We start from the raw sequence: 24,281 nt of genomic DNA, 5'->3' as shown, positions 1-24,281 counted from the left end.
ATTGGCTCTCACAGAAATCTGGACAGCATGTGACGTAAACTGCACTGCTCCTACAACACATAGGATGGTAGAAATAAAACAGAGAAGCGATGTTTCTTATTGATAAAAATACGGAAAACATCGCAACATATGGAAACTGGAAGAGTTTACAGCATTGTGGAACATTGCCTAATGGCGCTGTCTGAAGGGGTTGACCTAAAAAATTACAGGGTGTATACGACCCAGGAGATCCGGGAAAAACCCGGGATTTTTTTAGAATTCCGGGAATTTTTCATTGTTTTTGTTTTCAGTTAAAATTTTGTAATTTTGACTGGTAAGAACCGATACTCCAACAAAGGATATTACTGTATCCCACTACTGCAGAATAATACTGCAGCAATAAAACATGAACGCGAGAAAAAACGAAAATAAAACTTAAATTGCAAAGGAAATGCGCTATATACAGCAACAAAACACATTGCTCATACAAGTGTCTGCCAATAGCAAAATGTGTCAAAGGCTTTCGGAAGATTATACAGTGTGTCGTAACAACAAATTGCCTCCCATGAGCGTGACGTCACAACTGTTTACATTAGATTCGTTTTAGCAGTTACGAGCGGGATCATGCGCATGCGCAGTTGAGTAGTACCTTCTCCCGCTTGTGGCTGCAGAAACGTGGCTGTTGGTTGTGTAAGCAGTCGTAGCAAGCAGCTAGATGCTACCGGGAAAAATTTAACTGGAGCGCCCAAGCTTCCAGATTCATGCATGCGCCGGTCGGGGGGGGGGGGGGGGGGGGGGGGGGGGGGGCAAATTCATATTATCGAGGGAAAAAACCTTGTTTCACAAAGCGCCCAGCATCCAGCGTACGTAAGTTATCGATTATTGGCTTTGAAACGCATCCCTGTTGGTTTTTGAACAAAGTTGATTTCTGAATGAATCGTAAGTTGATTTGTGAATGCGTGCATAGTGTGCACGAGAAATCCTCGTCGCATGTAGAAAACAAGGTTCCTACAGACAAAAGGGGCTATACGAGCTGAGCGGAGTAAGGCCGAATGGATGAATGCCAACCGCTGTCTGATTGTGTGGCTGATTGGGTTTGCGAATGATGAGCGTTGTATTAATTACTAGCGAAATCCATAGATTCAGACTACAGGAGTGGAAATAAACGAATAACAGGTAAGAAACATTATCTATGACCTTCTCGGTGTATCCAAGAAAATGAAATTTTGACAGAAAATACTAGTAAGGGCCAGTTGCACAGTCTCCAACTAGTAGCCGCTTTAAGTTCTGTTCTGGAAGAAGCGCAAAAAACGCGTTGTACGAACATGTGACAACGCCTAACCGGAGAATTATGGCGGGATAACTAAACCTGTGATTCTGGCAGGGTTAGTGAAGTTAATCGGCGAACAAATTTTGACAATGGCAGGAATAGCTACAGAACTGGTGATGACAAGATTGTTTGTTAGAACGAGGAAGGAGAAGAAACGGGGACATCACACAAATTATGAAACAATATGACGATTCCAAGTTTGTATAAAAATTTCGTGCTACTACTTATCTATCTCATGCTTGAGAAACTGGAGCGTATGAATGAAATGTGAAACTATTTCCTATCATACTGAATTTTGCTTGTAGTAGGCCTAATAGGCATTTGATATTGGTAATTTGTGAAATACATTCTGTTGTTACAAAAAAGACCGTTTGCGCCAAAACAGTCTCGTTTATTTGGTAGCGGTATTAGAAAGGCCTATTTTGTTTTATTTAGGAGACAGTGACAAAATAGACGTAATCAGATCGGGAAAACACACCAGTCCTGGGTCCTATTTGTATTAACAGCCTTTTCAGTATAAAACAACGACATTTCGATTTTTCATGTAGCAAAACGTTTGACGAACTTGAGGTAATAGAAGGAAAGCACACCGTGTAAAGCTGTTGCAAGATTAGAGAGGAAAAAATTCTAGGAGCTAAGGATTGAAGAAATGTGCATTCTCTTCCTGGTCTCATGTCTTTACTGGTTTTATGTATCCTATATTTAATTTTATGTCACACAAAGCAGCAAGTTGTTAGCTGATAGGGAACAAAGAGTGCAAATTTTCTGAAGAATATTTTTAACCGGCGGGAGAGGCACCACAGGACATTTTAATTTCCACTGTCTGAATATGGTTTGATGGCATCCGTTACAAAATGTACACGTTTCAATTCCACAGAGCGAAATACAGTGACGTGCGATAGGGGAATGCTGTGTTACGAGATGTGGCACTGCACTTTGGCACACTTACGACCAAATAACATGTGTTACATTTCCTCGAACACGTATATTTTATGCATTAGACCCTTCAGAAATATGTGCGCTACAAAATGAACATATTTTTGAAAATTCGATTTTTTAAAAATTTTTGACGTCCTATCTCAAACGCCCGAGGGAGTGGCGGGGTATTGCCCTGGTTCGAAAATATGGTAGATCCGGGGCTGATGCGCAGAGCAGTCTGAGTTATAGTGGGGAAGTGGGTAGTCTCCACGTGACTCGTGTTTACATTTAGTGATTTTGCTGTTTTCCTTTTCGTTTACTGCTCTCATGTCAAATGAAAATAAAACAGATCTTCTATGGCCGGGAGCTATCAAGAGAATTAAAATACATTCACATAATTACGGAAGGCTAATATGTGTTATTAGTTGGAGATTTTATTTTATTTCCACCTTTATGAAAGTCAAGCAATAATTACATGGCAGAACAATGAAGTTATTTTTGTCGGTTTCCTAAAGAAATTTTCTTTTATTAATCTTTTCCGCTAAGGCAGACAATATATTCTAAACGAAATGTTTAATGCCACACACTGTTCGCTGCATTTCAAGTGCACGTTTTCAACTTCTAGCACGTGTGGCATTATGCCATGATAAAGAACCAAACATGAGATAACATAGTACTGGTACTCCAAAAAAGTTTACATCCCGATAACCACAATGAAAAGCTTAACATCAGGTCGTGGCCTACTTCACTGGGAATCTGGAAATACGAATGTGCACTTTAAACATGCACTTTAAATGTGCACATGTTCGTATGGGTCACGAAATTCCGATGCTCTTGGAGTATCCTCTGATGTCTTCTTTCTTTTATGACATAATGTAAGATCTTTTAATGTTTTACACGTACGAACATACGGTCTCCCTATGTCATCGTAGCAGCAGCGCAAGCGTGGTGACGCCTGTCATCTGGCGCTCTCTGGCAACTACTGAAACGAACCGATTACTAACAGGTCGCTGGAAAATATTGCGAATGGTGGTTTGAAAAGCGTTACTTTCAAAGTAAATATCCTTTTACGTAAGTTGAACCATGTGCGAGAATGTATGATGAATTTCTTAAATCACAGAGCGTTTGACTCTCATTCAAGAATCAACTGTTTGATGACAAGCCATTTAGAAGAATTTCGAACCCTGAAGATCGGACATTTGTGTCATTATTAAAAATTTTACTGGCTCATTTGTGTGAGATATATTAAAGTGTAAAACGCGCAAAAGATCAACATTATATGTGAAAGCTTAGCTTCTCTTGCAGCATATTAATATTACAGACCAATCTTATATGTGAAAGCTTTGCTTTTCGTGTAGCAACACTATGTGTATTAATTTAAACCATTAACTTTTTCTGTTTGTGTGTTCGCGCTACCTATGTGATGTTGCTGTGGGCTGACTACATCACGTGTCCTAAGCGCTGAATACCCGCTGTCATCAGCTGGCGAGATCACGTGACATGAGCTATGACTGGCTTACAAAAGCGCATCGCAATCTTGATTTCAGTGCTTCGGAAAGTAACATGCGGTGTTTGGTGGAATTCGAATTTATACTTTCGTAATACGAAAATAAGCAGCGTACATGTTGCTGCACATCAAAGATCTTTCCAAAACGTGTTTTTTTTCCCCCTGTGTTTAGTTTTCGAAAGGGCTGGGAAATTCTACGCCCGTGTAGAAAACCATAACCATTCAAAGGACTGATAAGTTACACAGTTCAGAGAGAAAATATGCTGTCAGTTAACAGGGAAAAAGTACGTTTTCACCCGGAAGAAAATGTATTTTTAAGCGGGAAATCCGGGATTTTTTTTTCCTTTTCCCTTAAATTAACCTCATCTTCACAGTGATGGGGAACCAGATGTCTCGGTGTTCCATTTCAAAGAGAATTATTTCTCGTTTTGCAGTCACATACATGATTACTGTTCCAGTGTTGACTATCAACAAAAGGTGCTGTTCATAGCATGCATGGGGAAGTAGAAATAAAAAGAGGTACTATTATTTTATTGGTGAAAAAATTTGGAGAGCGTGGCAGCAGCACATGAAAATAGGACGAGTCTGCAGCATTGAGAAACTATTCCAGACAACTATCTGAATGTGGTGACCTGTTAATCCCATGCCCCACAGTGACAAGTAGCAGATATCCAGTGTTCCACCAAGGCTTTCTCCATCTCACCCAAGTGATATCAGACAATCATTATGTCGTAATCAACAGCATACTAGTGGACAGATGGGATGGGAAAGATACTGTTGAAATGGGACAATATAGTATAATATGCACTGCGGTTGATAGCATGAACGATTTTAGCAATTTTATCAGTTGTTCCCGTAATTTCGACTCAAGCTGATGACAGCAGAGTGCTTTCCAATTTCTGTATCATCACTAAATCACCTCTACACCACGTTGCAAGTACCATACACTAGATTAACGAATGCAAATAGACGACTGCGTAGTACGTCTATTCATCATATACACCAAAGAATACCATACAGTGCCTTATACCAACGTAGTTAGTTCACCTACATATTTCCAACACACAGATCATAGTGCAGAATTTACGATTATGACTGTTCATTTTTCCCTGTACGGATTGGTATCACAGAGTATTCTCGTTGATTTTCTGTGGGACTCAGATGAGGTGCTTTTGCAGGCCAATCGATGCTTCTGTTGTCGTCTTGATAAGTAGGGGTATCAATAGCATTCTCACCATGCAGATGCGAACCGAAAGGCAACACCTGATCATTCATAATGTTTAAATCAACATTCCGATTAATGTTAGTGGTCACCTTAGTGAGTGGACCCAATTCATGACAAGAAAAACACCCCAAAAACACAATAGAGCAACTTCATGCCTGAATTTGCCCTTACATACATTCAGGATGGGATCTTTCATTTGGTGCCCGGTGCAGTCGACGACGTATGTCATTTTGACATAAGGCAAAGACGTTATTAGTAGGAGCACTTTACGTTCCTCCAGTGAGATACTTCCCACGTTCGATGATTTCTAGCTCTTTGAAGGCTCGCAGCTTCATGTGTCTGTGTAAACAATGGCCTCTTGCCAGTTTACTGACTCATAATGTTCATTGTAGACAGCTTCCGTCGGAGTGTTCTCTCAACAGGTGAGGATGGACATTTATTCCCTGCCTGTAGGAATTTCTATCGAGTTTGGAAGCGATTTTCATTCACAAGCTGTGAAACGTGTCCCCGTCCCCTCTCACTCAGGATCTTTTTATGATCATAATTCTGACGCCGTGTTTCGTGGCCACATGTGTTGTACCACTGTTTGTAGACATGCTGAACAGTCCATCGTGAAACACCAACAAATCCAGCAACTTCGCACACTGTGTGGTCATGGGTATGGCTAACACGATCGCCCGTTTTTGCCACTCGGTAACGCCCTTATATTTACCGCTGCTTACGTACAATGTCCGCTTGAAACGTAATTGTCACTACTTCCTTATGCTAACGTAGAAGAGGCAGTGCACTCGCAGTTGAGAAAGTAACTCGCTGCGCCATTCGTAAAAGTTTAAAGATCATGTGTGCCTGTGCAGCGGAGTGAATAATTTTTTTGTCTGGTGAGCATATATGATCTCGTTCAAGGATAATCGTCTCAGAAAGGTTAAGAATCTCTGCTAGTCCTGTATACTGTGATGTTTCGTTGTCTTATCTGGCCAGTCCAGGAGCAGGAGTACCGGAACTATTTTATTTTTATTTTATTTATTTGCTTATTTAGCCTGACCAGGTTAAGGCCTTAAGGCCCTCTCTTACATCTGATCAGGAACAACACATACAGATATATCACCAAAACATTCATGAAAATGATAATCTTAGAGATGATAATAAGCATAGTAATAATAACAACAATAAAAATAATAGTTGACAATAATGAAAGTAAGGATAAATGGCAATAATAACAGTAATAATAAAACAAACTGCATTAAAAATAATATAGACTAGTTTAGAACAACTTAAATCATGTATAGTATTGTCAGAAAAAGAAAGGATGAAGAACAAGAAAATTAGAATGACAGTAATAGGGGCTGTTAGGACAGGACTTGATTTAAGTAAATAACTCTGTAAGCGAGAAGGGAAAAGTTGGAGGTGGAGGGGGGATTGAAGAGTGTGGGCTGCAGACCAGTATGTGGGAGAGATAGCTATTGCGAGAGAAGGTGAGCCATTAGCTGCTTTTTGAAGCCGGAAGTGATTTAATTTCTCTGAAATTTTGAGGAAGATTGTTCCAAAGTCGGTTTCCGGATATAGAAAGTTATTTAGTAAACATGACGGTATTGTGTGGTGGTACTGAGAGGATCTTACTTAATTGAGGACGAGTATTTCTCCGGTGCTGTTCAGATTGTAATGTAATGGCTGAAGATAAGTAAGAAGGAGTCTGGTGATTGAGAAGACGATGGAGTAAATATAAAGTATGGTAGTCCCTACGTTTATCAGCACATGGCCACGATAATTGTTCACAGGCTGGAGTGACATGATCGTAATAACTAACGTCACAAACATATCGTGCGCAAGCATTCATCGCATTCATCGCCAGTTCAAGCCTGCGAGAGTTTTCGTACGAAAGTCCTTGAAGAATAGCATCGCCATAGACGAGAATAGGGAGTGTTAGAGATTCTACGAGCTTCTTCTTCAGCTCGAATGGAAATACTTTTCTATATTTCTGTAGACAATGAAGGGATGCAGAAACGTTCTTGCAGACTGCAGTAATGTGTTCAGTCCAGTCTAAGTGGTGGTTCTGGATTATCACCAAGTTCTTTGCAGAAGGAGGAAAAGTTATTTCGGTGCCATTTAAAATTAAGCATGGAAGAGATTCTCTGTGCTGTGTTGTAATAAGTCTTTGTGGGCGACTAAGATTGCTTGCGTTTTGGAAGGGTTTAGTTTCAGACCTAAGTTCTGCGACCATTCTGATAAAGCAAGTAAGTCAGCATTTACATGATCGATGGCTGTGTGCAGGTTTGCTTGACTTGCACTGAGATAACTGAAGGTCATCAGCATATTGGTGGTATCTGCAATGGGAGAGAATAGTTGACACATCATTAACATATAATGAGAAAGGTAATGGACCCAATACTGATCCTTGTGGGACCCCTGATACAACATCCTTCCACTGCGACCTTTCAGTACCAACCATTTCACACTGCTGGCAGGATGAAGGTACGAGTGGAACCACTGTACAGCGCTTGAAAAAAAAAATTTTATGTGTCATTTTAGCAAGCGGAATATCAAAGTTAACAGTGTCGAAAGCTTTTCTGAAGTCCGGGAAGCATATAGTAGTAGCCATGGCACATTTTAATTCGTCAGTCACTTTTATAAGAGCAGTCGTCGTGCTGCGATTTTGCCAGAAACCTAGGGTGACCATATTTTCTTCGGACAAAAGTGGGACTTACATACATTTTCTTGGCCAAAAAATGGGACAATTTTTATTTCTCGTTAAATATCACTTTTAATGCTAACATTTCTTCTTCCCCTGCAAATATAGCCTCCACTGATATTTGTGTGTTTGTGTGTGTGTGTGTGTGTGTGTGTGTGTGTGTGTGTGTGTGTGTGTGTGTACACAAAACCAAAGAATGGAAAAACTGGAAAAAAGTACATTTCAAGTTTTCAGAAATTTACTTATTAAGAAATGTAACATTTATTACACAGAATGTAGAAAGACATACAGTAACAAAAAAATGGTTCAAATGGCTCTGAGCACTGTGGGACTCAACTGCTGAGGTCATTAGTCCCCTAGAACTTAAAACTAGTTAAACCTAACTAACCTAAGGACAACAGAAACATCCATGCCCGAGGCAGGATTCGAACCTGCGACCGTAGCGGTCTTGCGGTTCCAGACTGCAGCGCCTTTAACCACACGGCCACTTCGGCCGGCACATACAGTAACAATCGCTACAAAAAAAGTTCTTAGTGAACACAAGGAATTTATGGTTTTGTTGATTCCAGACTGCAATCATATTTCTTCGAAGATGAAATTTCATTCAGCAACTCAGGTTTGCCTAATAAGTATGAATAGCGGTCAGTGCAACTGTATTTACTGAAGTTTAAACGGTCAATAAAATACACTTCACGCTCCTCATCGTAAATCTATTCCTCTCATCTGCCCACTGTGACGATAGTAAGCTGAAAACTCTTTCAACATTTGCATTGTGGGCAGGGAGTGAAAAGAAGTACTGCGCTTATATTAAGCGATTCTCTGAACTGTTCATTACACTGGCAAGATATGAAAAACCTACACCATTTTTCATGTGCCATCAACTGATTCCATTGTTCACTGTCTGTTTCCACTTGTTTTACAAATGACTGTATATGAACTATTTCATCAAATAAGAGGCTGTCATTTACTAGAATGCTCTTTTCATTTAGCCACATTAAAGTGCTTTCAAGTACTGACCATTGTGGTGGTTCTGTGAGCATCATCCATGAGAATACTCAGCTATTCCCTGTAACCTTAAGATTAAATAGTCTACTCAAGCATCATAAAACGTTGATACTGCTATGTCAAATTTTTTAACAGACTGGTCATCACAATCCTTCAAAAGTTTTTTTACACTTAGTGGTACAAAATGTTAATGTTTCATAGAATTTAGACTTGTCAAGGCTTTATTTAAGACTGCTAATACTTCACATATGGAATTATTCTGTTTCTCAATGCTCAGAATGGATTGTTGGAAAACACTCATTTCTGAATGTACAAAAAGTAAATAACATTCATTTATAGGATCACCGAAAAAATCTCTTTAAGATTGCAGGGCACTTTGAGCTAGACTAAGACAAAAAGTAAGATTTCAAAGGTTCATACATTTTCAAGATCCTTTCTAGGGCTGGCAACAATGAAAGCCACCTTGTTTTGGAAACGAAAAGTAAATTTTTGTAAGTTACACCAACAAATTCACAGAATTCAGTGAGTTCTGCAACACGAATAGAAAAAATATGAAAATGGTTGTACAACTTCATGAAAATGCAGTCAATGTCAATAGGTAAAACATCACAAGCACTTTGAAGTGTGTTATGAACAACATGTGCTGGACAACCTATGCCAACAGTGTTGGAGTTTTTTTAATTTTTCTTTCAGATGTGTGAAAACATTATTACTCTCTTTCTTCATTAACCCCCCAAAATCACAGTTAGTATTGTCTGCACCAAATGCAACACACTTTGAAATGATACTGAATGACTGTATAACATAAGAAAGATAATTGGAAATTGTTTCGGACTTTTAGTTCTGCAATTCATCAAGATCAAGCAATTTCGCCTGCAGTTCATCCTCAACTATCACAGGAAAATTTTTCTGATGCCCATGGTTGCTAGCATCAGTAGATATTGATAAGTATTTTTCACACTTTTTACAGCAGCTATTACCTGTTTCTGGGAATGCGGAACTATAGCATTGTTGATAATTGCTTCACACTTTGTTGTTCCACACGAAACATTTTCTGCAATCTTAGAACCAGGAAAAATTTTTGTGTTTAGTTGAACAGTGCAGTCATTAGAACGATAGCTTTGGTGGTGTTTAACAACATGGAATGACAGGGTTCCTTCTGCTGCATATACATTTTTCTGTTCCTGTGTATTTGAAGTTTCAAAATATCTCGTCATTTTTTGCGGGGAACCTGCCGATCGAAGATTCTTTCTGTGTTTCTCTGAATCCATATGATGCTTGAGATCTGCAGCACCACCATGAGACACGGATACAGCAAAGTTTCATATGTTACATTTTGCTGAACAGTCATTGTCTGTAGCAGTGAAGCAAGGAAATTTCCTCTGAAGCTCTTCCGAAAACTTTGATTTTCGTTTCGGCATCGCCACGACGTGCTAGCACTTCACGAAACTGATATAAGTGCTGACAACAATGGTAAGAAAAAGCAAAGAAAATAAGAGTATGCAACAATTATAGTGCTTAAGCTGTACATTATCAGGGGGTACCAATGTACGGAATGTCAGTTTCAGTTGATAGTTTATAAAATCGACACTCAGAAAATATTTTAACCACTTTGTAAATGTCTGAAAATAATCCTTGAAAATCGGAACAAATTGCTTGTTTAAAAAAAAAAAAAGTCGGGACAAATTTTTGAGCCTCAAAAAACGGGACAATCCCGATTAATCGGGACGTATGGTCCCCCTACGGAAACCAGACTTGGTATTCATCTAAGGGTTATTCAGTGTTAAGTAATTGGTAACATGTTCGTGGACTATGTATTGTAACACCTTGGACGGTGCTGGTGCTGGTAGAATCAAATTGGCCTGTAATCAGAAGGTCGTGTGGCAGATTCCTTCTTTGGTAATGGTTTTATGAGACCCTTCTTCCACGCAGTAGGAAGAATGCTGGACGTCAGAGAGCGGTTAAAGATGTCAGTTATTTTGGGCAGTAATGGGTCGACAAGAAAATTGATCATTTGCGCTGTTATATTATCATGTCCTGCGGCTGCCGAATGAATTCGCGCTATGGCTTTCCTGACTGTTAGGGCTTACTGGCTGCAGAAAAAATTTTGTACCACACACTGAAACGTTAAGGCCCAGCATCTATGGTTCGAGCCATTATGCCTTGGTGGAGTCGAGATGTGGTGGCAAAGTAATCATTTAGATCCTCAGCTGTAGTGAGAGGTTCATCACCAGATTTAGGTTTGCATATACCTAGGCCTTGAAGATTTTTCCACAAGACAGCAGGCCTGTGGATGCGCTCAGGTAATGCGAGGGCATATCTGAGTTTAACATTTCTCACAGACTGACTGCCTCGATTGCGTAGTTGCTTGTAGGTGGAATAGTTATGAGGGGTCGAGTGCCGTTTGTATGTCCTATGTGCTGCGTCACTGACATTAGATGTTTGAGGTTATCTGTGAGCCATGGAGAAGGTTTTCTCCCTACTCTCACTGTTTTTAAGGGAGCATGTTTATCATATAATTTATTGTTGCTCTCAGTGAAATAAGACATATCGTTATTTATGTCAGAACTATTACCAGACGTTGCCTGTCAAGAGATATCGTAGGTGTCAGTTATAATCTCAGACATATTTGTACACTTAAAATCCCTAAAAGTAGCCACTTGCAGTTTGGTCTTCGGGCATTGAATATTATATCATGCGCAGACAGGCCAGGTGCCGAGATCTGGTCCGTATGAATAACTCTATTCGGAATTTTAGTAAGGAAAATATCAAAAAACGTGAGTGTCTACTGTATGGAGAGTAGACACGAGAGGAATAAGTGTAAGATTCGAACAGGAAAGAATGCGCGTGAATTTTGACACTGAAGTACTGTTGTTATGTTCACATCTCCAACTATTATTACATGTTCGTACAGGCAATCTAGATTTGAGAGTGCAGATTCAAAACTATAGAGCTCTCCAACTTTATGGAGATTATATACACTCCTGGAAATGGAAAAAAGAACACATTGACACCGGTGTGTCAGACCCACCATACTTGCTCCGGACACTGCGAGAGGGCTGTACAAGCAATGATCACACGCACGGCACAGCGGACACACCAGGAACCGCGGTGTTGGCCGTCGAATGGCGCTAGCTGCGCAGCATTTGTGCACCGCCGCCGTCAGTGTCAGCCAGTTTGCCGTGGCATACGGAGCTCCATCGCAGTCTTTAACACTGGTAGCATGCCGCGACAGCGTGGACGTGGACCGTATGTGCAGTTGACGGACTTTGAGCGAGGGCGTATAGTGGGCATGCGGGAGGCCGGGTGGACGTACCGCCGAATTGCTCAACACGTGGGGCGTGAGGTCTCCACAGTACATCGATGTTGTCGCCAGTGGTCGGCGGAAGGTGCACGTGCCCGTCGACCTGAGACCGGACCGCAGCGACGCACGGATGCACGCCAAGACCGTAGGATCCTACGCAGTGCCGTAGGGGACCGCACCGCCACTTCCCAGTAAATTAGGGACACTGTTGCTCCTGAGGTTTCGGCGAGGACCATTCGCAACCGTCTCCTTGAAGCTGGGCTACGGTCCCGCACACCGTTAGGCCGTCTTCCGCTCACGCCCCATCGTGCAGCCCGCCTCCAGTGGTGTCGCGACAGGCGTGAATGGAGGGACGAATGGAGACGTGTCGTCTTCAGCGATGAGAGTCGCTTCTGCCTTGGTGCCAATGATGGTCGTATGCGTGTGTGGCGCCGTGCAGGTGAGCGCCACAATCAGGACTGCATACGACCGAGGCACACAGGGCCAACACCCGGCATCATGGTGTGGGGAGCGATCTCCTACACTGGCCGTACACCACTGGTGATCGTCGAGGGAACACTGAATAGTGCACGGTACATCCAAACCGTCATCGAACCCATCGTTCTACCATTCCTAGACCGGCAAGGGAACTTGCTATTCCAACAGGACAATGCACGTCGGCATGTATCCCGTGCCACCCAACGTGCTCTAGAAGGTGTAAGTCAACTATCCTCGCCAGCAAGATCTCCGGATCTGTCCCCCATTGAGCATGTTTGGGACTGGATGAAGCGTCGTCTCACGCGGTCTGCACGTCCAGCACGAACGCTGGTCCAACTGAGGCGCCAGGTGGAAATGGCATGGCAAGCCGTTCCACAGGACTACATCCAGCATCTCTACGATCGTCTCCATGGGAGAATAGCAGCCTGCATTGCTGCGAAAGGTGGATATACACTGTACTAGTGCCGACATTGTGCATGCTCTGTTGCCTGTGTCTATGTGCCTGTGGTTCTGTCAGTGTGATCATGTGATGTATCTGACCCCAGGAATGTGTCAATAAAGTTTCCCCTTCCTGGGACAATGAATTCACGGTGTTCTTATTTCAATTTCCAGAAGTGTATAACAGAGACGAGACATTTTCTATTTAAGGTTTTAATGTCAATGAACATGTATTCAGGCTGTTTGTCTTCATTCTGAAATGGGAGCACAATCTTAGGGAATAAATCTGGTCTTATATATGCTGCCCCCCCCCCCCCCTCCGTCTCTTGCATCTGTCATGCCTCAGAAAGACGTAACCATCAACCATCAAGATTTACAGAGCCAGAAGGGATACACGGCTTCGGCCACATCTCTGACAGGAGTATAATGTGGAACCTGAGATCCTGGAATATGCAGTGGAACTCAGTTATGTGGGCTGGTAAAGACTGAACTTTAGTAAGGGGGATCTGCAATGCAGTACTTTTTCTGGCTATAAGCTGGCAGATAGAAGGAACTGGGGCACCAGGGCCATTCATAGTCAAGTGCTTTGTGGAATGCAGCGAGGAGGGGATGGGGACGCAGCGAGTGGAAGCAGGGGGGGGGGGGGGTGATGTTAAAGGACGGGCACGTGGGCCCAGAGACAGCGTGGCAGTACTGAGTGCGTGAATCTTATAGAGATCGACAATACATGGAGACACACTGAGCTGTTAAGCCACAAGAAAATAGGTAATGAAAGAAAATAATAATGTAAAAGGAAACAACCACAAAAAGTGATTGTGAAGTAGAGTAATAATGTAAAAGGAGGATGGAGAAAACAATATATCTAGGATTGCCTTGCTAATGAATAAAGTAGTATATATACAGTAATGTAATCGTTATAATCAGAGACCTATGAGAGTAGTAAAGTAAGGGTGAAATAATGACAATACTGGAGTTAGAAGAATAAAACAAGAAAAATTTTATCTAGCACTAAAATTATGCCTAATCAAACGAATGATAATAACAGGAAACTGTTATAAGGAAAGAACAATGAAATAACTTAGCTCTTCACAAAATAGAGGTACAAAAATAAGACAAATGAGCTATGGGCAGCAGAATTTACAAGTTCCTAGCTGCTAAAGGATAGGCCTAGAGATTTCCTGCGCTGCCAGCAGCATTTTGCTCTTCTGGAGCAGTTAGTTATATTATTGTAGGGGGCTAATTGACATTGTTGTTACCATCCTGAGGCCACACCTGCTACCAGTTATTCTTTGGTAGCTGCGTTATCATTACCTGGTTCCCATGCCGGCTCTTCTGATGACTAACAGGTTGCAGATCGTTCTGGGCAGGTCAGCTGATAGGACGGGAAGTGTGGCTAGCATTCGGCCACCTGTTGCTGGGAACCTGTCCCTGCAGTACTCGTGAGCCAACTGTCGGCAAATGTCTTCTCTTCCTGTCTGCTTGGAACTCGTCCAGAGCAGAGAAATCCCCTACATCTACATGACTACTCTGAAATTCACAATTAAGTGTCTGACATAGTTATTTATGGAACCACCTTAAATCTATTTCTCTACAGTTCCACTGTCAAACAGCAACGCTTAAATCTTTCTGTGTGAGCTCTTACAAAATATTTTTGCAGTCGGAGGCTAAAGCTGCCCATTTGGGCATTCTGTGATTTTTCAGAGGGTACAAATTCATCCAGTTATACTGGTGGATCTATGTGGCAAGCATGAAGAACTAGCTACAAGGAAAACTCACACTATGTGCCTACACTGAGGTTGTAAGTGGGACCCGTCATGAGAACTCTCCTCATCCTCTGCTGCTGAGCAGGACTCTGCCTTAGTTGGAGATAACAGCGACAGTATCAACCCATCAGACCAGATGACGGCCGAACAGGTTAATTTGGTCTCTCTCTTTCTAAGAGTGGGGAATGGGAAAGAATCGAACATCTCCATGAAGTTGCAGACAAAATCCACTGGGTGAATGTTGAAGTTTAGCCCTTCGAATTCACACTGGAGACGATGCTTGCTCCGCAGAAAACCACGACATTTCACAGAGAGTTGAAAAGTGTCCAAGTCATTGTGAGCCGAGAGGATGGTTACGCCAGATAAAAGCGGCTCTGCTGGCAGGCAAGTTAATCCCTGCTTGCGGCTGGTGGTCGGCAAAGGTTATGGGTATGATTTACCTCCCGACTGAATCTGGAGCGCCACGCCTGTGGGAAGAGGAAATCATTGCTCCTCTCTCCAAGAGTTGCATCTCTTTGTCATCAAATTACATACTGAAAAAAGCTATGGATTTTTTTCTATAAGCATTACTTATTTTCTAAATAAATGTTAGAATACACTCTTCACTTTTGTTATGATACAGTTACTTATTATTCAATCAGTAGCGCTCTTGTTTTCAACAATTTATCTATTTTCCTTTTCAGAGTCGAATAGTGTTTCCGGCTGTTATATGTTATCTATAATGGTAGACGTATCGACACTTAGTGATGGGATACTCGAATGGTGGCAGTTTGAGGCAGCATCCAGTGCCAACTAACTACCAGCTAGGCTTTGAGGCCAAACTTCTTGGAATGCCACCCGATGCACTGACCCAGCAAATACTTGGTCAATGCTGGCACGCCTGCTCACGGTCCCTGTCCAGGACACTAATGTTTTGCTGTCACTTCGTTGACCAGTCACTACACCCACGCTCGCTCAGGCTTACCTATCACTGATCAGTTACTACGCCCATGCTCCGTCAGGCTTGCCTATCGCTCGTTCGAGGTGAACACAAAATCGTACTTGCTTCAGTATCTCGGTTGATGAAGGGTTTCACAGGATTACTAATATAACAAAATCACATGCCCGTCTGTCTGCTAATATCGGTTTGAAGTCTTCAACCATTCACAATAGAACGCGCGCAGCCTTATTGCTCTTCCATCAAAACTGTAATTATTTGTCACACGGGTTGGTCTCAATTTTTTTCTCCAGAGTTCACAACAACAGAGTTTCCAAATGAATTTACAATCTCCTTTTCATTTGTAAATGTTCTTGACTGCCATGGCACGGACGGTTATTGAACACATTGGCACTCTATTGATTACTTCTCCTGACCATTAATTTGTGTTTACATTTTTTTCTGCTTGGCCTTTCAGTGTGCTCCTTCTCTAAACTTTGTATTGTGAGTGCTACTAGAAGCTGTTACCAACATAAATGTAAGAAAAATTCGCCTACGCGATGTGTATGTGTGGCGTCTTCAACGAAACTCCATGAAAACCATGGTTTCGTAACAAAACTCCATGAAAACCATGGTTTCCTAGAACTTTGGGTTCAACTACACTAGGAGTTTGGCATAGAAATGAAAACAGATTTGCTAGTAGTGTGGTATACACCTAACTCAGCCATGACAAGCCCAGCGATCGTCCCCGACCCTAATGACTATAAGTCAAGCTTGTCATTTGATTTCAACTCAGCCCCTCCTGACGAAATTCAAACCAGGTTTAATAGTCTTGTGACTTAGCACGCACTGCAGCGTTGAGGTGTGCCCTAGGTGCGATCCATATTAGGAAAACATTGATGTTAACATCAGTTAATAAATATTGATGTATGACATACGTAAGGAAAACATCGATGCCCATGAACGTGGATGTTGTGGGTGCCAAAATAAGCAATCCATTATTTTATTTATTAAATGTTTTCATTATAAAAACTAGATAAAAACTAACGTTCCCAGTATTTTATGGGTACACACTTCAAAAAAAGTAACTTTTGGAGAGAAGTTCTCCTTTAAGTCTGTTGTCCAGTTTTTGAAAAAAGGCTTTCCAAAGTTGTCGAAGTCAATGCGGAGCATATATGTTTAATAGGTACTTCCTTCAGCTTTGGATAGATGGATCCTCGGACTTGCCATAAAATTAATGGATCTTGTTTTAAGTCAGCTTCAGGATTCTTATGTAAAGATGTGTTATGGAAATACCTTAGGTCCATTGGCATATTGGTGTCACGTTGTTCAACCAAAGCATTATTCTTCTCAATAACAAGTTTGTAGCGATTACTCCATGTATCTGTGGCATCCTCTTCGTTCATTTTCACTTTGTTCATGCACCTCAATTTATGAAATAATCTCCTTGTCACTCGAGACTCTTCAAGGCTCTTGAACAGGCTAGCGAGTCTTGAAAATGCATATTCCTGAATCGAGGATCAAAGAGAGTGGTGACAGCAAGGTTATTAACATTTTCAATATGTGGTAATCTTTTTTTTTAATTTCTGCAATTATGATACTTTTTAAATTCTTATTGTTCTGGTTGGAAGCTAGTTACTTTTGTAGTAAGTAATCTGGTAAGCGGTATTGTTTTACGACAAGTTAAAAATTTTCCACCACAGACTGTCCAACTCGTCATCTCAATTGCTCGTAATATATTGCAGACTTCAATTAAATCAATTACTTGTTTTGCATTGAACATTTCTGGTGCACTAGTGTGGCAGTTAATAATTTTATTGATTCCAGGGTGCAGCTTTAAAGATCTTTAATCAAAAGAAATACTGAATTCCAACTTGTGGAAACATCGTGAATCGACTTCAGATCGGATTCTTACTTAATTCATCACTAGCAGTAACACATTGTTTGAATCATGTTACTATTCTTTTAACTGCTGCTATTAAGTCAGGCAGATAACGTGATTTTTCAACTGAGTTTTGTGTCACCAAATCCAACATGTTGCCTGACCAGTGTATATGACGATTTCTACCAAAAGCAGTATCTACGGCCTTTAGGATGTTGGTGCCAGCATCAGTGACAGCTGCCTGAATTTTATTGATTCCAGTATCCCACTCCTCACAGATGTTCAATAACGTATTTGCTGTGTATTCTGCAATATCGGATTGAGTTAAATTGTAAACTCGTAACGTTTCTCATAAAAAACCCAGCCTAGTCACAACAAACTTCTTGTTTGCATCATGTCTGTCTAAATGCCTATTGTAAACTCAAAAGTACTCACTTTCTGAAGTTTCTCTTCACAGTGCTCTCTAATAACGCAGTACTTGGTTTCTAACATTCCTTTCATAGTAAATTATGAAGGCACCTTGTATAATGGGCTAGCGACTTCCATCAAATTCAGATAACCTTCGTTGTCTTATAATTTGAAACGGTTGGGAATCCATATAAATCTTATATAAAATACTAGTTGTCAACGAAACTCCTTTTGGTCCCATACAAGCACACGCAGATATGGTTCGAAAACTACAGCGTAGGGTTGTCACTTCTTCCTGAATCCCAACTCTCCCTGATTCAGTTATTTGTGATATTACATTAGCAGCACATGTTGAAGGCACAGCACTAAGTTCTCGAATAGTAGGTGTTGATGGTGGAGTAGGGCTGGTATGCTCATGTTCACCTATAGGACTTCACATTCATGGGTCACATACATTAGTATGTTCTGCAGAAACGATTAGCATTTCAGCATGTGTCCTGTTGCCGCATAGGCACAGGATCCGCCATATGTCCTGATAACTTGTTTCATACGTGATGGCTTCGATGTGTATATGGAGCACATTGTGTCCTGTGGTATAGGAATGAATGCTGCATTCACCTGGTTCTAAAGTTCGTCAGTGGTAGTTGATATTGGGTCAGAGGGCTGCACCCGCCATTTCATCGTATTCCACACATTTTCGATTGGCGGCAAGTCAGGTGATCTGATGGGCAAGGGCAAAAGGCTGACATCAAGTGACATAAAGAAGGCAAGTGTCCGTGCATTAGCACGTGGTTCTACATTGCCTTGCTGAAATATGGCGTCTGGGTGTTGTGCAGAATGGTTATGCCTATGGGTCACAGGACATCACACCAACTGTGATTTGTGGCTTACCCAGTAACACCCCATACCATAAGGCCTTCAGTTGCTGCTGTATGTCTTGTGTATGAATGCAGTCACTTTGATGCCGCTCTCCATGCAGCTAACTGAAATGCGGCCATCATTTTCAAACTACTAGAACCAGGATCCGTCTGTAAACACTATCTGATGTCATTCCTGTCCCCAGTGACGTCACTCCTTAAATCATTGCCGTCTATCACGTTTCTGCACATTCGTCAAAGGTAGGTGGGCGAAGTGCACATAACCCATGCCGTAATAACCGGATACAGACTATCAGCCTCATAGTGTACTACGTGTTCCACTGTTGCGCCAGAGCTGAGGGGATATAGATCTCTCCTGCAATGGTTTTTGGATTAAGTGTCGGTTTTCTCGGGGATGGTCCGGATGGTGCAACCTGACATAGCTCATCATGTTCTACAGCCTACGCAACTGTTGCACAGCTGAAAGACTTCATCCCACATGAGAAGTAATTTCTTAAACGGATGCATCACATTCTCTCATGTCAATGATGCGCCCTCTTCGAAACTCACTGATGTGACGGTACGTTTCGTGCATATGTCTGAGAGGCATCCAGTACGTCTGCTCAAGTCACGCTGATCCATTGCCTTCTGATTATAGTAACGAGAGCCACAAGACACACTTCACCTGTAGGGGTGTTTCGCCGCCGTGGTATAATGTTGACCTTGAACATGCCGGCCGGCCTTTCTGCAGAACATAACAGTGTACACGTCCTGTGAATATGAACGTCCTACCTCTAGTCATTCTAGGTGTTCGATTTTTTTTCCCTGAACGTGAGAGCACTTTGGATGTTATTAGATAATAAATTTGGGTATGTTTCATCCATATGACATTTCTAATTAGCAATTTTACCAGAAGTAATTAATATTTTTCTATAAGAACAACATTTGGCGGTAGCATTATTTACTTCTTTGAAATATTTCCAGTTTTTACTCCATGGCGGTATCTTAAAAGCATGTATATTAAAAATAAATCATTAGCTGTAATTTTACACCATCTCATAAAACAAATAAGAACCTGTTTTAGACAATATTTCATCACCATTCGATGCAAAAGACGTTTAGCATTCAATTTATCTTCAACCAGAGCTGCCGACACCGAAAAAAGATGCCTTTTCTTTAATGCAAAACAAGCAATTACTTATTCTCAGGCAATTCAGGCAGTTTCTTCACAAAATAACCTAAAAAAGAAAGGACGAAGTTTGTAAATTTATGGTAAAATGTTTGACAGGCTCAAAAGAATGAGTTTACCGAAGAAAGAAATAGAATGCAATACAAAAGATCAACGACTTGAGTATGGAAATATCGATGTTCCGATATTATTCTCAATCCACCGATGTGTCGATGTTTTAGAGGACTTAGAGTCGTTGTAAAAACATAGATGTTTACCTAACATCGATGAATATCGAACACCCATAGCGTGCTCCACTTCCAGCTCAATATGACTGTAGACTGTGCCAGTTACCGGTGCATCTGCTGACGAGGTGATGCATGTTATTCATTGTAGGAAGGCACAAACTGATGAAGTGCACATTTGGCGGGAAGTACAGGGCCTTCAGTGTTTAGAGAGGAGTAGGATAGGAGGGTACTCCAGGCGGCCAGTGCTAAGGAATGTCAAGTGCAGGAGCTGCAGACGCTTCGGGCAGTGGGGTGGACGGGCAGGAGCAGGATTGTAACAGCGATTCCAGGTGCTCTTCCAGGGAACATCGGGTTTCAGTGTTGATTAATTTCATTGTTTTTCATCCAAGATGCCCATCACTTTTCCCACTTAGATCGTGTTGCGAATATAGTAACTGAATGCTACTATTAATTCAGCTCAAAAATTCACTGTAGCATAAAGCTGTTTCCCGGCTATGGTTCCTTGGTGGTGGCTGATTTGCACGCTTGCAAATAAACACTTGTTTGATAGGGTGGCGCCGTAACGATGTGGCAAGACAATAAGAAATAACGAATAACATTTATTAAGTATGATACGAGTTGGTACATGACTTGGGCACAATTTGATGAATGGCAATTTGCCATAAGAAAAAATCGCAGGGGGTAAGATCAGGGCTTCTTGGAGGCCAGTGATGAAGTGCTCTGTCACGGGCTGCCTGGCGGCCGATCCATCGCCTCGGGTAGTTGACGTTCAGGTAGTTACGGACAGATAAGTGCCAATGTGGTGCCGCTACATCCTGCTGAAATATGAATTGTTGTGCTTCTTGTTCGAGCTGAGGGAACAGCCAATTCTCTAACATCTCCAGATACTGTAGTCCAGTTACAGTAGCACCTTCGAAGAAAAAGGGACCAAAAACTTTATTGGCTGAAATGGCGAACAAATGTACTTGCAGAGTTTTAAATTCCTAAAGTTGTGGTATTCTTTTTGAATCACCCTGTATTTGTTGTGTACATCTTGCTTGGTGCACAACAGATCACATATGTAGTTATAGGCATGTAGAGATCCTAGTGGCGAATGGTACGAACACTCGATTCTGTAATCGATTTGGATTCAAATGATTATTCATATTAGCATTTATGTATGACATAGTTTGTGCCATATACACCCACAGCTTTAGCTACAACAAGGCCACCAGTGTTTATAGATTCCCTTTCTGCCTGACAACTGCATGCTGCTTGAGTTTCTGGAATTTTATGACTTCTTGGCTCCTTCCTCACACCACTGCTTTTTTAGTTTGTACAGAAAATGGCCTCTACTTTCACTCCATGTTTCCTGTTAAAACTCTGCCCCTCACATAGTTGGCAAGAGCAATTACCCAGTATTTGTTTCAACATCGAAAGTAATTACATTCATAATTCTGAGAACGGTGCTTTCATCATGTACTCCTAACTGCTCGAATTCATTGGGGCAGTAGCAAAACCGAAAGAAAATCTGCAGAGATGAAAAAGTCTGGAACAACACAGATGCATATGAATATATAATAATCTGACTATTAAACTACAAAAAGAAGTAGTTATTCTAGTTATTTAGACCCACAAAAGAATAGCCGAGGGTTTTCTTTAGGCAAAACTATTTGTATATCCTTCAATTCTTCAAATTTTAAGTCAGTTACTGTGTACTACCTGGATAAACTTATGCGCTAAGGATTCTCTCACTGGGCACTAGCATGTTTCTTTCCATTGTGATGGATATTACTCACTTCTTAGTAATGTTGGTGACCCAATCCACTCGGCAGCAGAGGCGTTGACGGGTTCCCTACCTTTCGATAACCATTTGTTCTGCATGACGAGAAGACGCTTTAGGATCAGTTTGGAGGCAGCAAACTAATTTGTATACCCATGAGTGGATCGGTAGTACTGCTTGTAATTACTCAGAAATGCATTCGATGTCCAGTCAACCGCTGTGGTATCTTGTTTGGATGATTCACCAAGGATACAATAAAAAATTGATATTGAATGAGATGTCAGAGGTGCTTCGCACATTATAGGGTCCAGGCTATCTCAAATATTCAGTTCACAGTATTTCGTAAGAAGCACATTAACGCTGTTCTTAGTGTGAATGTTCCACATTTAAACTTGGAATCAGCTTTCAGCACATGAAAAGACAAGACTTTTAGGTATTGCTCCCGTAGTCCTGACTAGATGTTGTTATACTTTAATGTTACGACATTCACCCTCAAATGTTATCATGTTCACATTCGACTTACCTTCTGTTCAACATTCTTCATTATCCGTGTTTTTAATCAGTTTTTGAAAGTTTACACAACTATGCTGTCACACTCACACCCAAAGCACAAAAGTGTTAAATTTGTAAAAGTTTATACTATGACACCAATACATTCACACTCATAGTCTAACGTATCTGCCAACCACTACAGTTCCCCCACTTCTGATGTCTCCTTGGGCCCTTTGCCTGCCTTCCTACGATAGAGGCCAGCTATTGGCAATTTTCTTCACCTTATGTAACTGACCTCCAAACAGCTGAAAAGCTGGCATTTTTCTAAGGACTTGTATCTTTCCTTATATACATATGATTTACGTATACTTACTGTTTCTGTCTAATTTACTTGCTCTTGTTCCGTTTTAATATCTAAGACCTATTAGTTTCAGATATTCAGAACGGACACCACACTGTTTTCAACAGTCAGCAGGTTCTCTGAAACATGTCGTTATTTGGTCATCCTACAAACTACTGCTTGGCTTGTGCGCCACCACACTGAGCAACAATTCACCATCGAAAAAAGTTCATAAACTCTTTTTACCATTTACTGAATGAAGTATAAATGTTACAGGATGACCGCGCTGCACTGGGCAGTGCTCAGTGGACACCTAGAGGCAGTAAGGTTCTTGCTAGCCAATGGGGCAGAGGTGGATGCCAAGGACGCCGATCGGAGGACGCCTCTGCACTTGGCAGTACAAAGTGAATACCTGGAGGCAGTGAGGTGTTTGCTGGACAGTGCGGCAAATGCAGGCGCTAATGACGACACACACGTGTCGCCTCTGCGCATGGCAGCGTACGATGGACGCTTGGATATAATGAGGTGTCTGCTGGCCAATGGGGCGAAGGTGGGCGCTAGGGATCGCAACCAGCGGACACCTTTGCACTGGGCAGCACAAAATGGAGACCTGGAGGCAGTGAAGTGTTTGCTGGACAGTGGGGCACAGGTGGGACCCAGGAACAGTTGGCATCTCACACCGCTGCATTTGGCTACAGAGAGAGGCCACATGGCAGTGGTGCAGCTGTTGGCGCAATCTTCTGCCGACCTCAATACTAAGTGTATAGAAGGGAGAACGGCGCTGCACAAAGCAGTACTGCAGGGCCACACTGATTTGGGGTTGGTGCTTGTAGAGGCGGGGGCAAATGTGAAGGTGGCAGATAAGAGGAAGTGCACAGCATTGCACTATGCTGCACTCGCAGGGAACCTGGAGATGGTGAGATGTCTGTTGGAGAGGGGGGCAGACGTTGGCGCGAAAAATAATCTGCGCAATACGCCTCTGCACTTGGCGGCAGAGAGGAGTCATTTGGCTGTAATGCGGCTGTTGCTGGCATTCTTTGCTAACCCTAATGCCAAAGGTCGGATGGGGCGAACGCCGCTGCACCATGCAGTATACCGTACCAATAAAGAGATGGCAGCGATGCTGTTGGAGGCTGGTGCGAGTGAGGGGATCAGTGATGACAAGGGGAGGACACCTCTAGAAGCTGCCACACAGCGAAACTTCCGGCTGCAGGTGCAGATCCTGAAATAAATCTTCCAGCCCAACAACATTTGTGAACTTCTCTACTTCTTTTTTTGCATTTTTAAATAAAACACGTTCAAAGAAAATAATATTATAGTCACTCGGTTTTGTATTTATTCATTAGTCACTCTTTTGTATTTATTCATACTTGCCTCATATAATTAGTCTAAAAACACTGTAGTGAAAGAAGCAAGAACCTAGATTATAATGTAAGCCTCAAGGGGCACCTTCTTTAGTAGTATTCTGAAACTATTTCTACCACTAATTTTTCAGTAGTCCATATGAATCAACCAGCACTCGCACCTTGTTGCTAATAAACATCGTATCCCTATAATATGTGATTGCTGAAAAACA

General features: G+C 41.7%; 1 protein-coding gene across 1 annotated transcript in view; it reads left to right on the top strand.

The window, feature by feature from the left end:
• The window catches only part of LOC124616621 (putative ankyrin repeat protein RF_0381), a 30,510-nt gene extending 6,574 nt beyond the window's left edge, over window positions 1-23,936 (top strand). Inside the window, exon 2 of the mRNA XM_047144945.1 lies at window positions 22,982-23,936. Within this exon, the coding sequence (XP_047000901.1) occupies window positions 22,982-23,936 (955 nt within the window). The remainder of the gene's footprint in view (window positions 1-22,981) is intronic.
• The last annotated feature ends 345 nt before the right edge of the window (window positions 23,937-24,281 follow it).

This window comes from Schistocerca americana, chromosome 5, assembly GCF_021461395.2.
Source record: "Schistocerca americana isolate TAMUIC-IGC-003095 chromosome 5, iqSchAmer2.1, whole genome shotgun sequence".
In the NCBI taxonomy this organism is placed as follows: Eukaryota; Metazoa; Arthropoda; class Insecta; order Orthoptera; family Acrididae; genus Schistocerca; species Schistocerca americana.
This window is presented reverse-complemented; position numbering and strand designations above follow the sequence as displayed.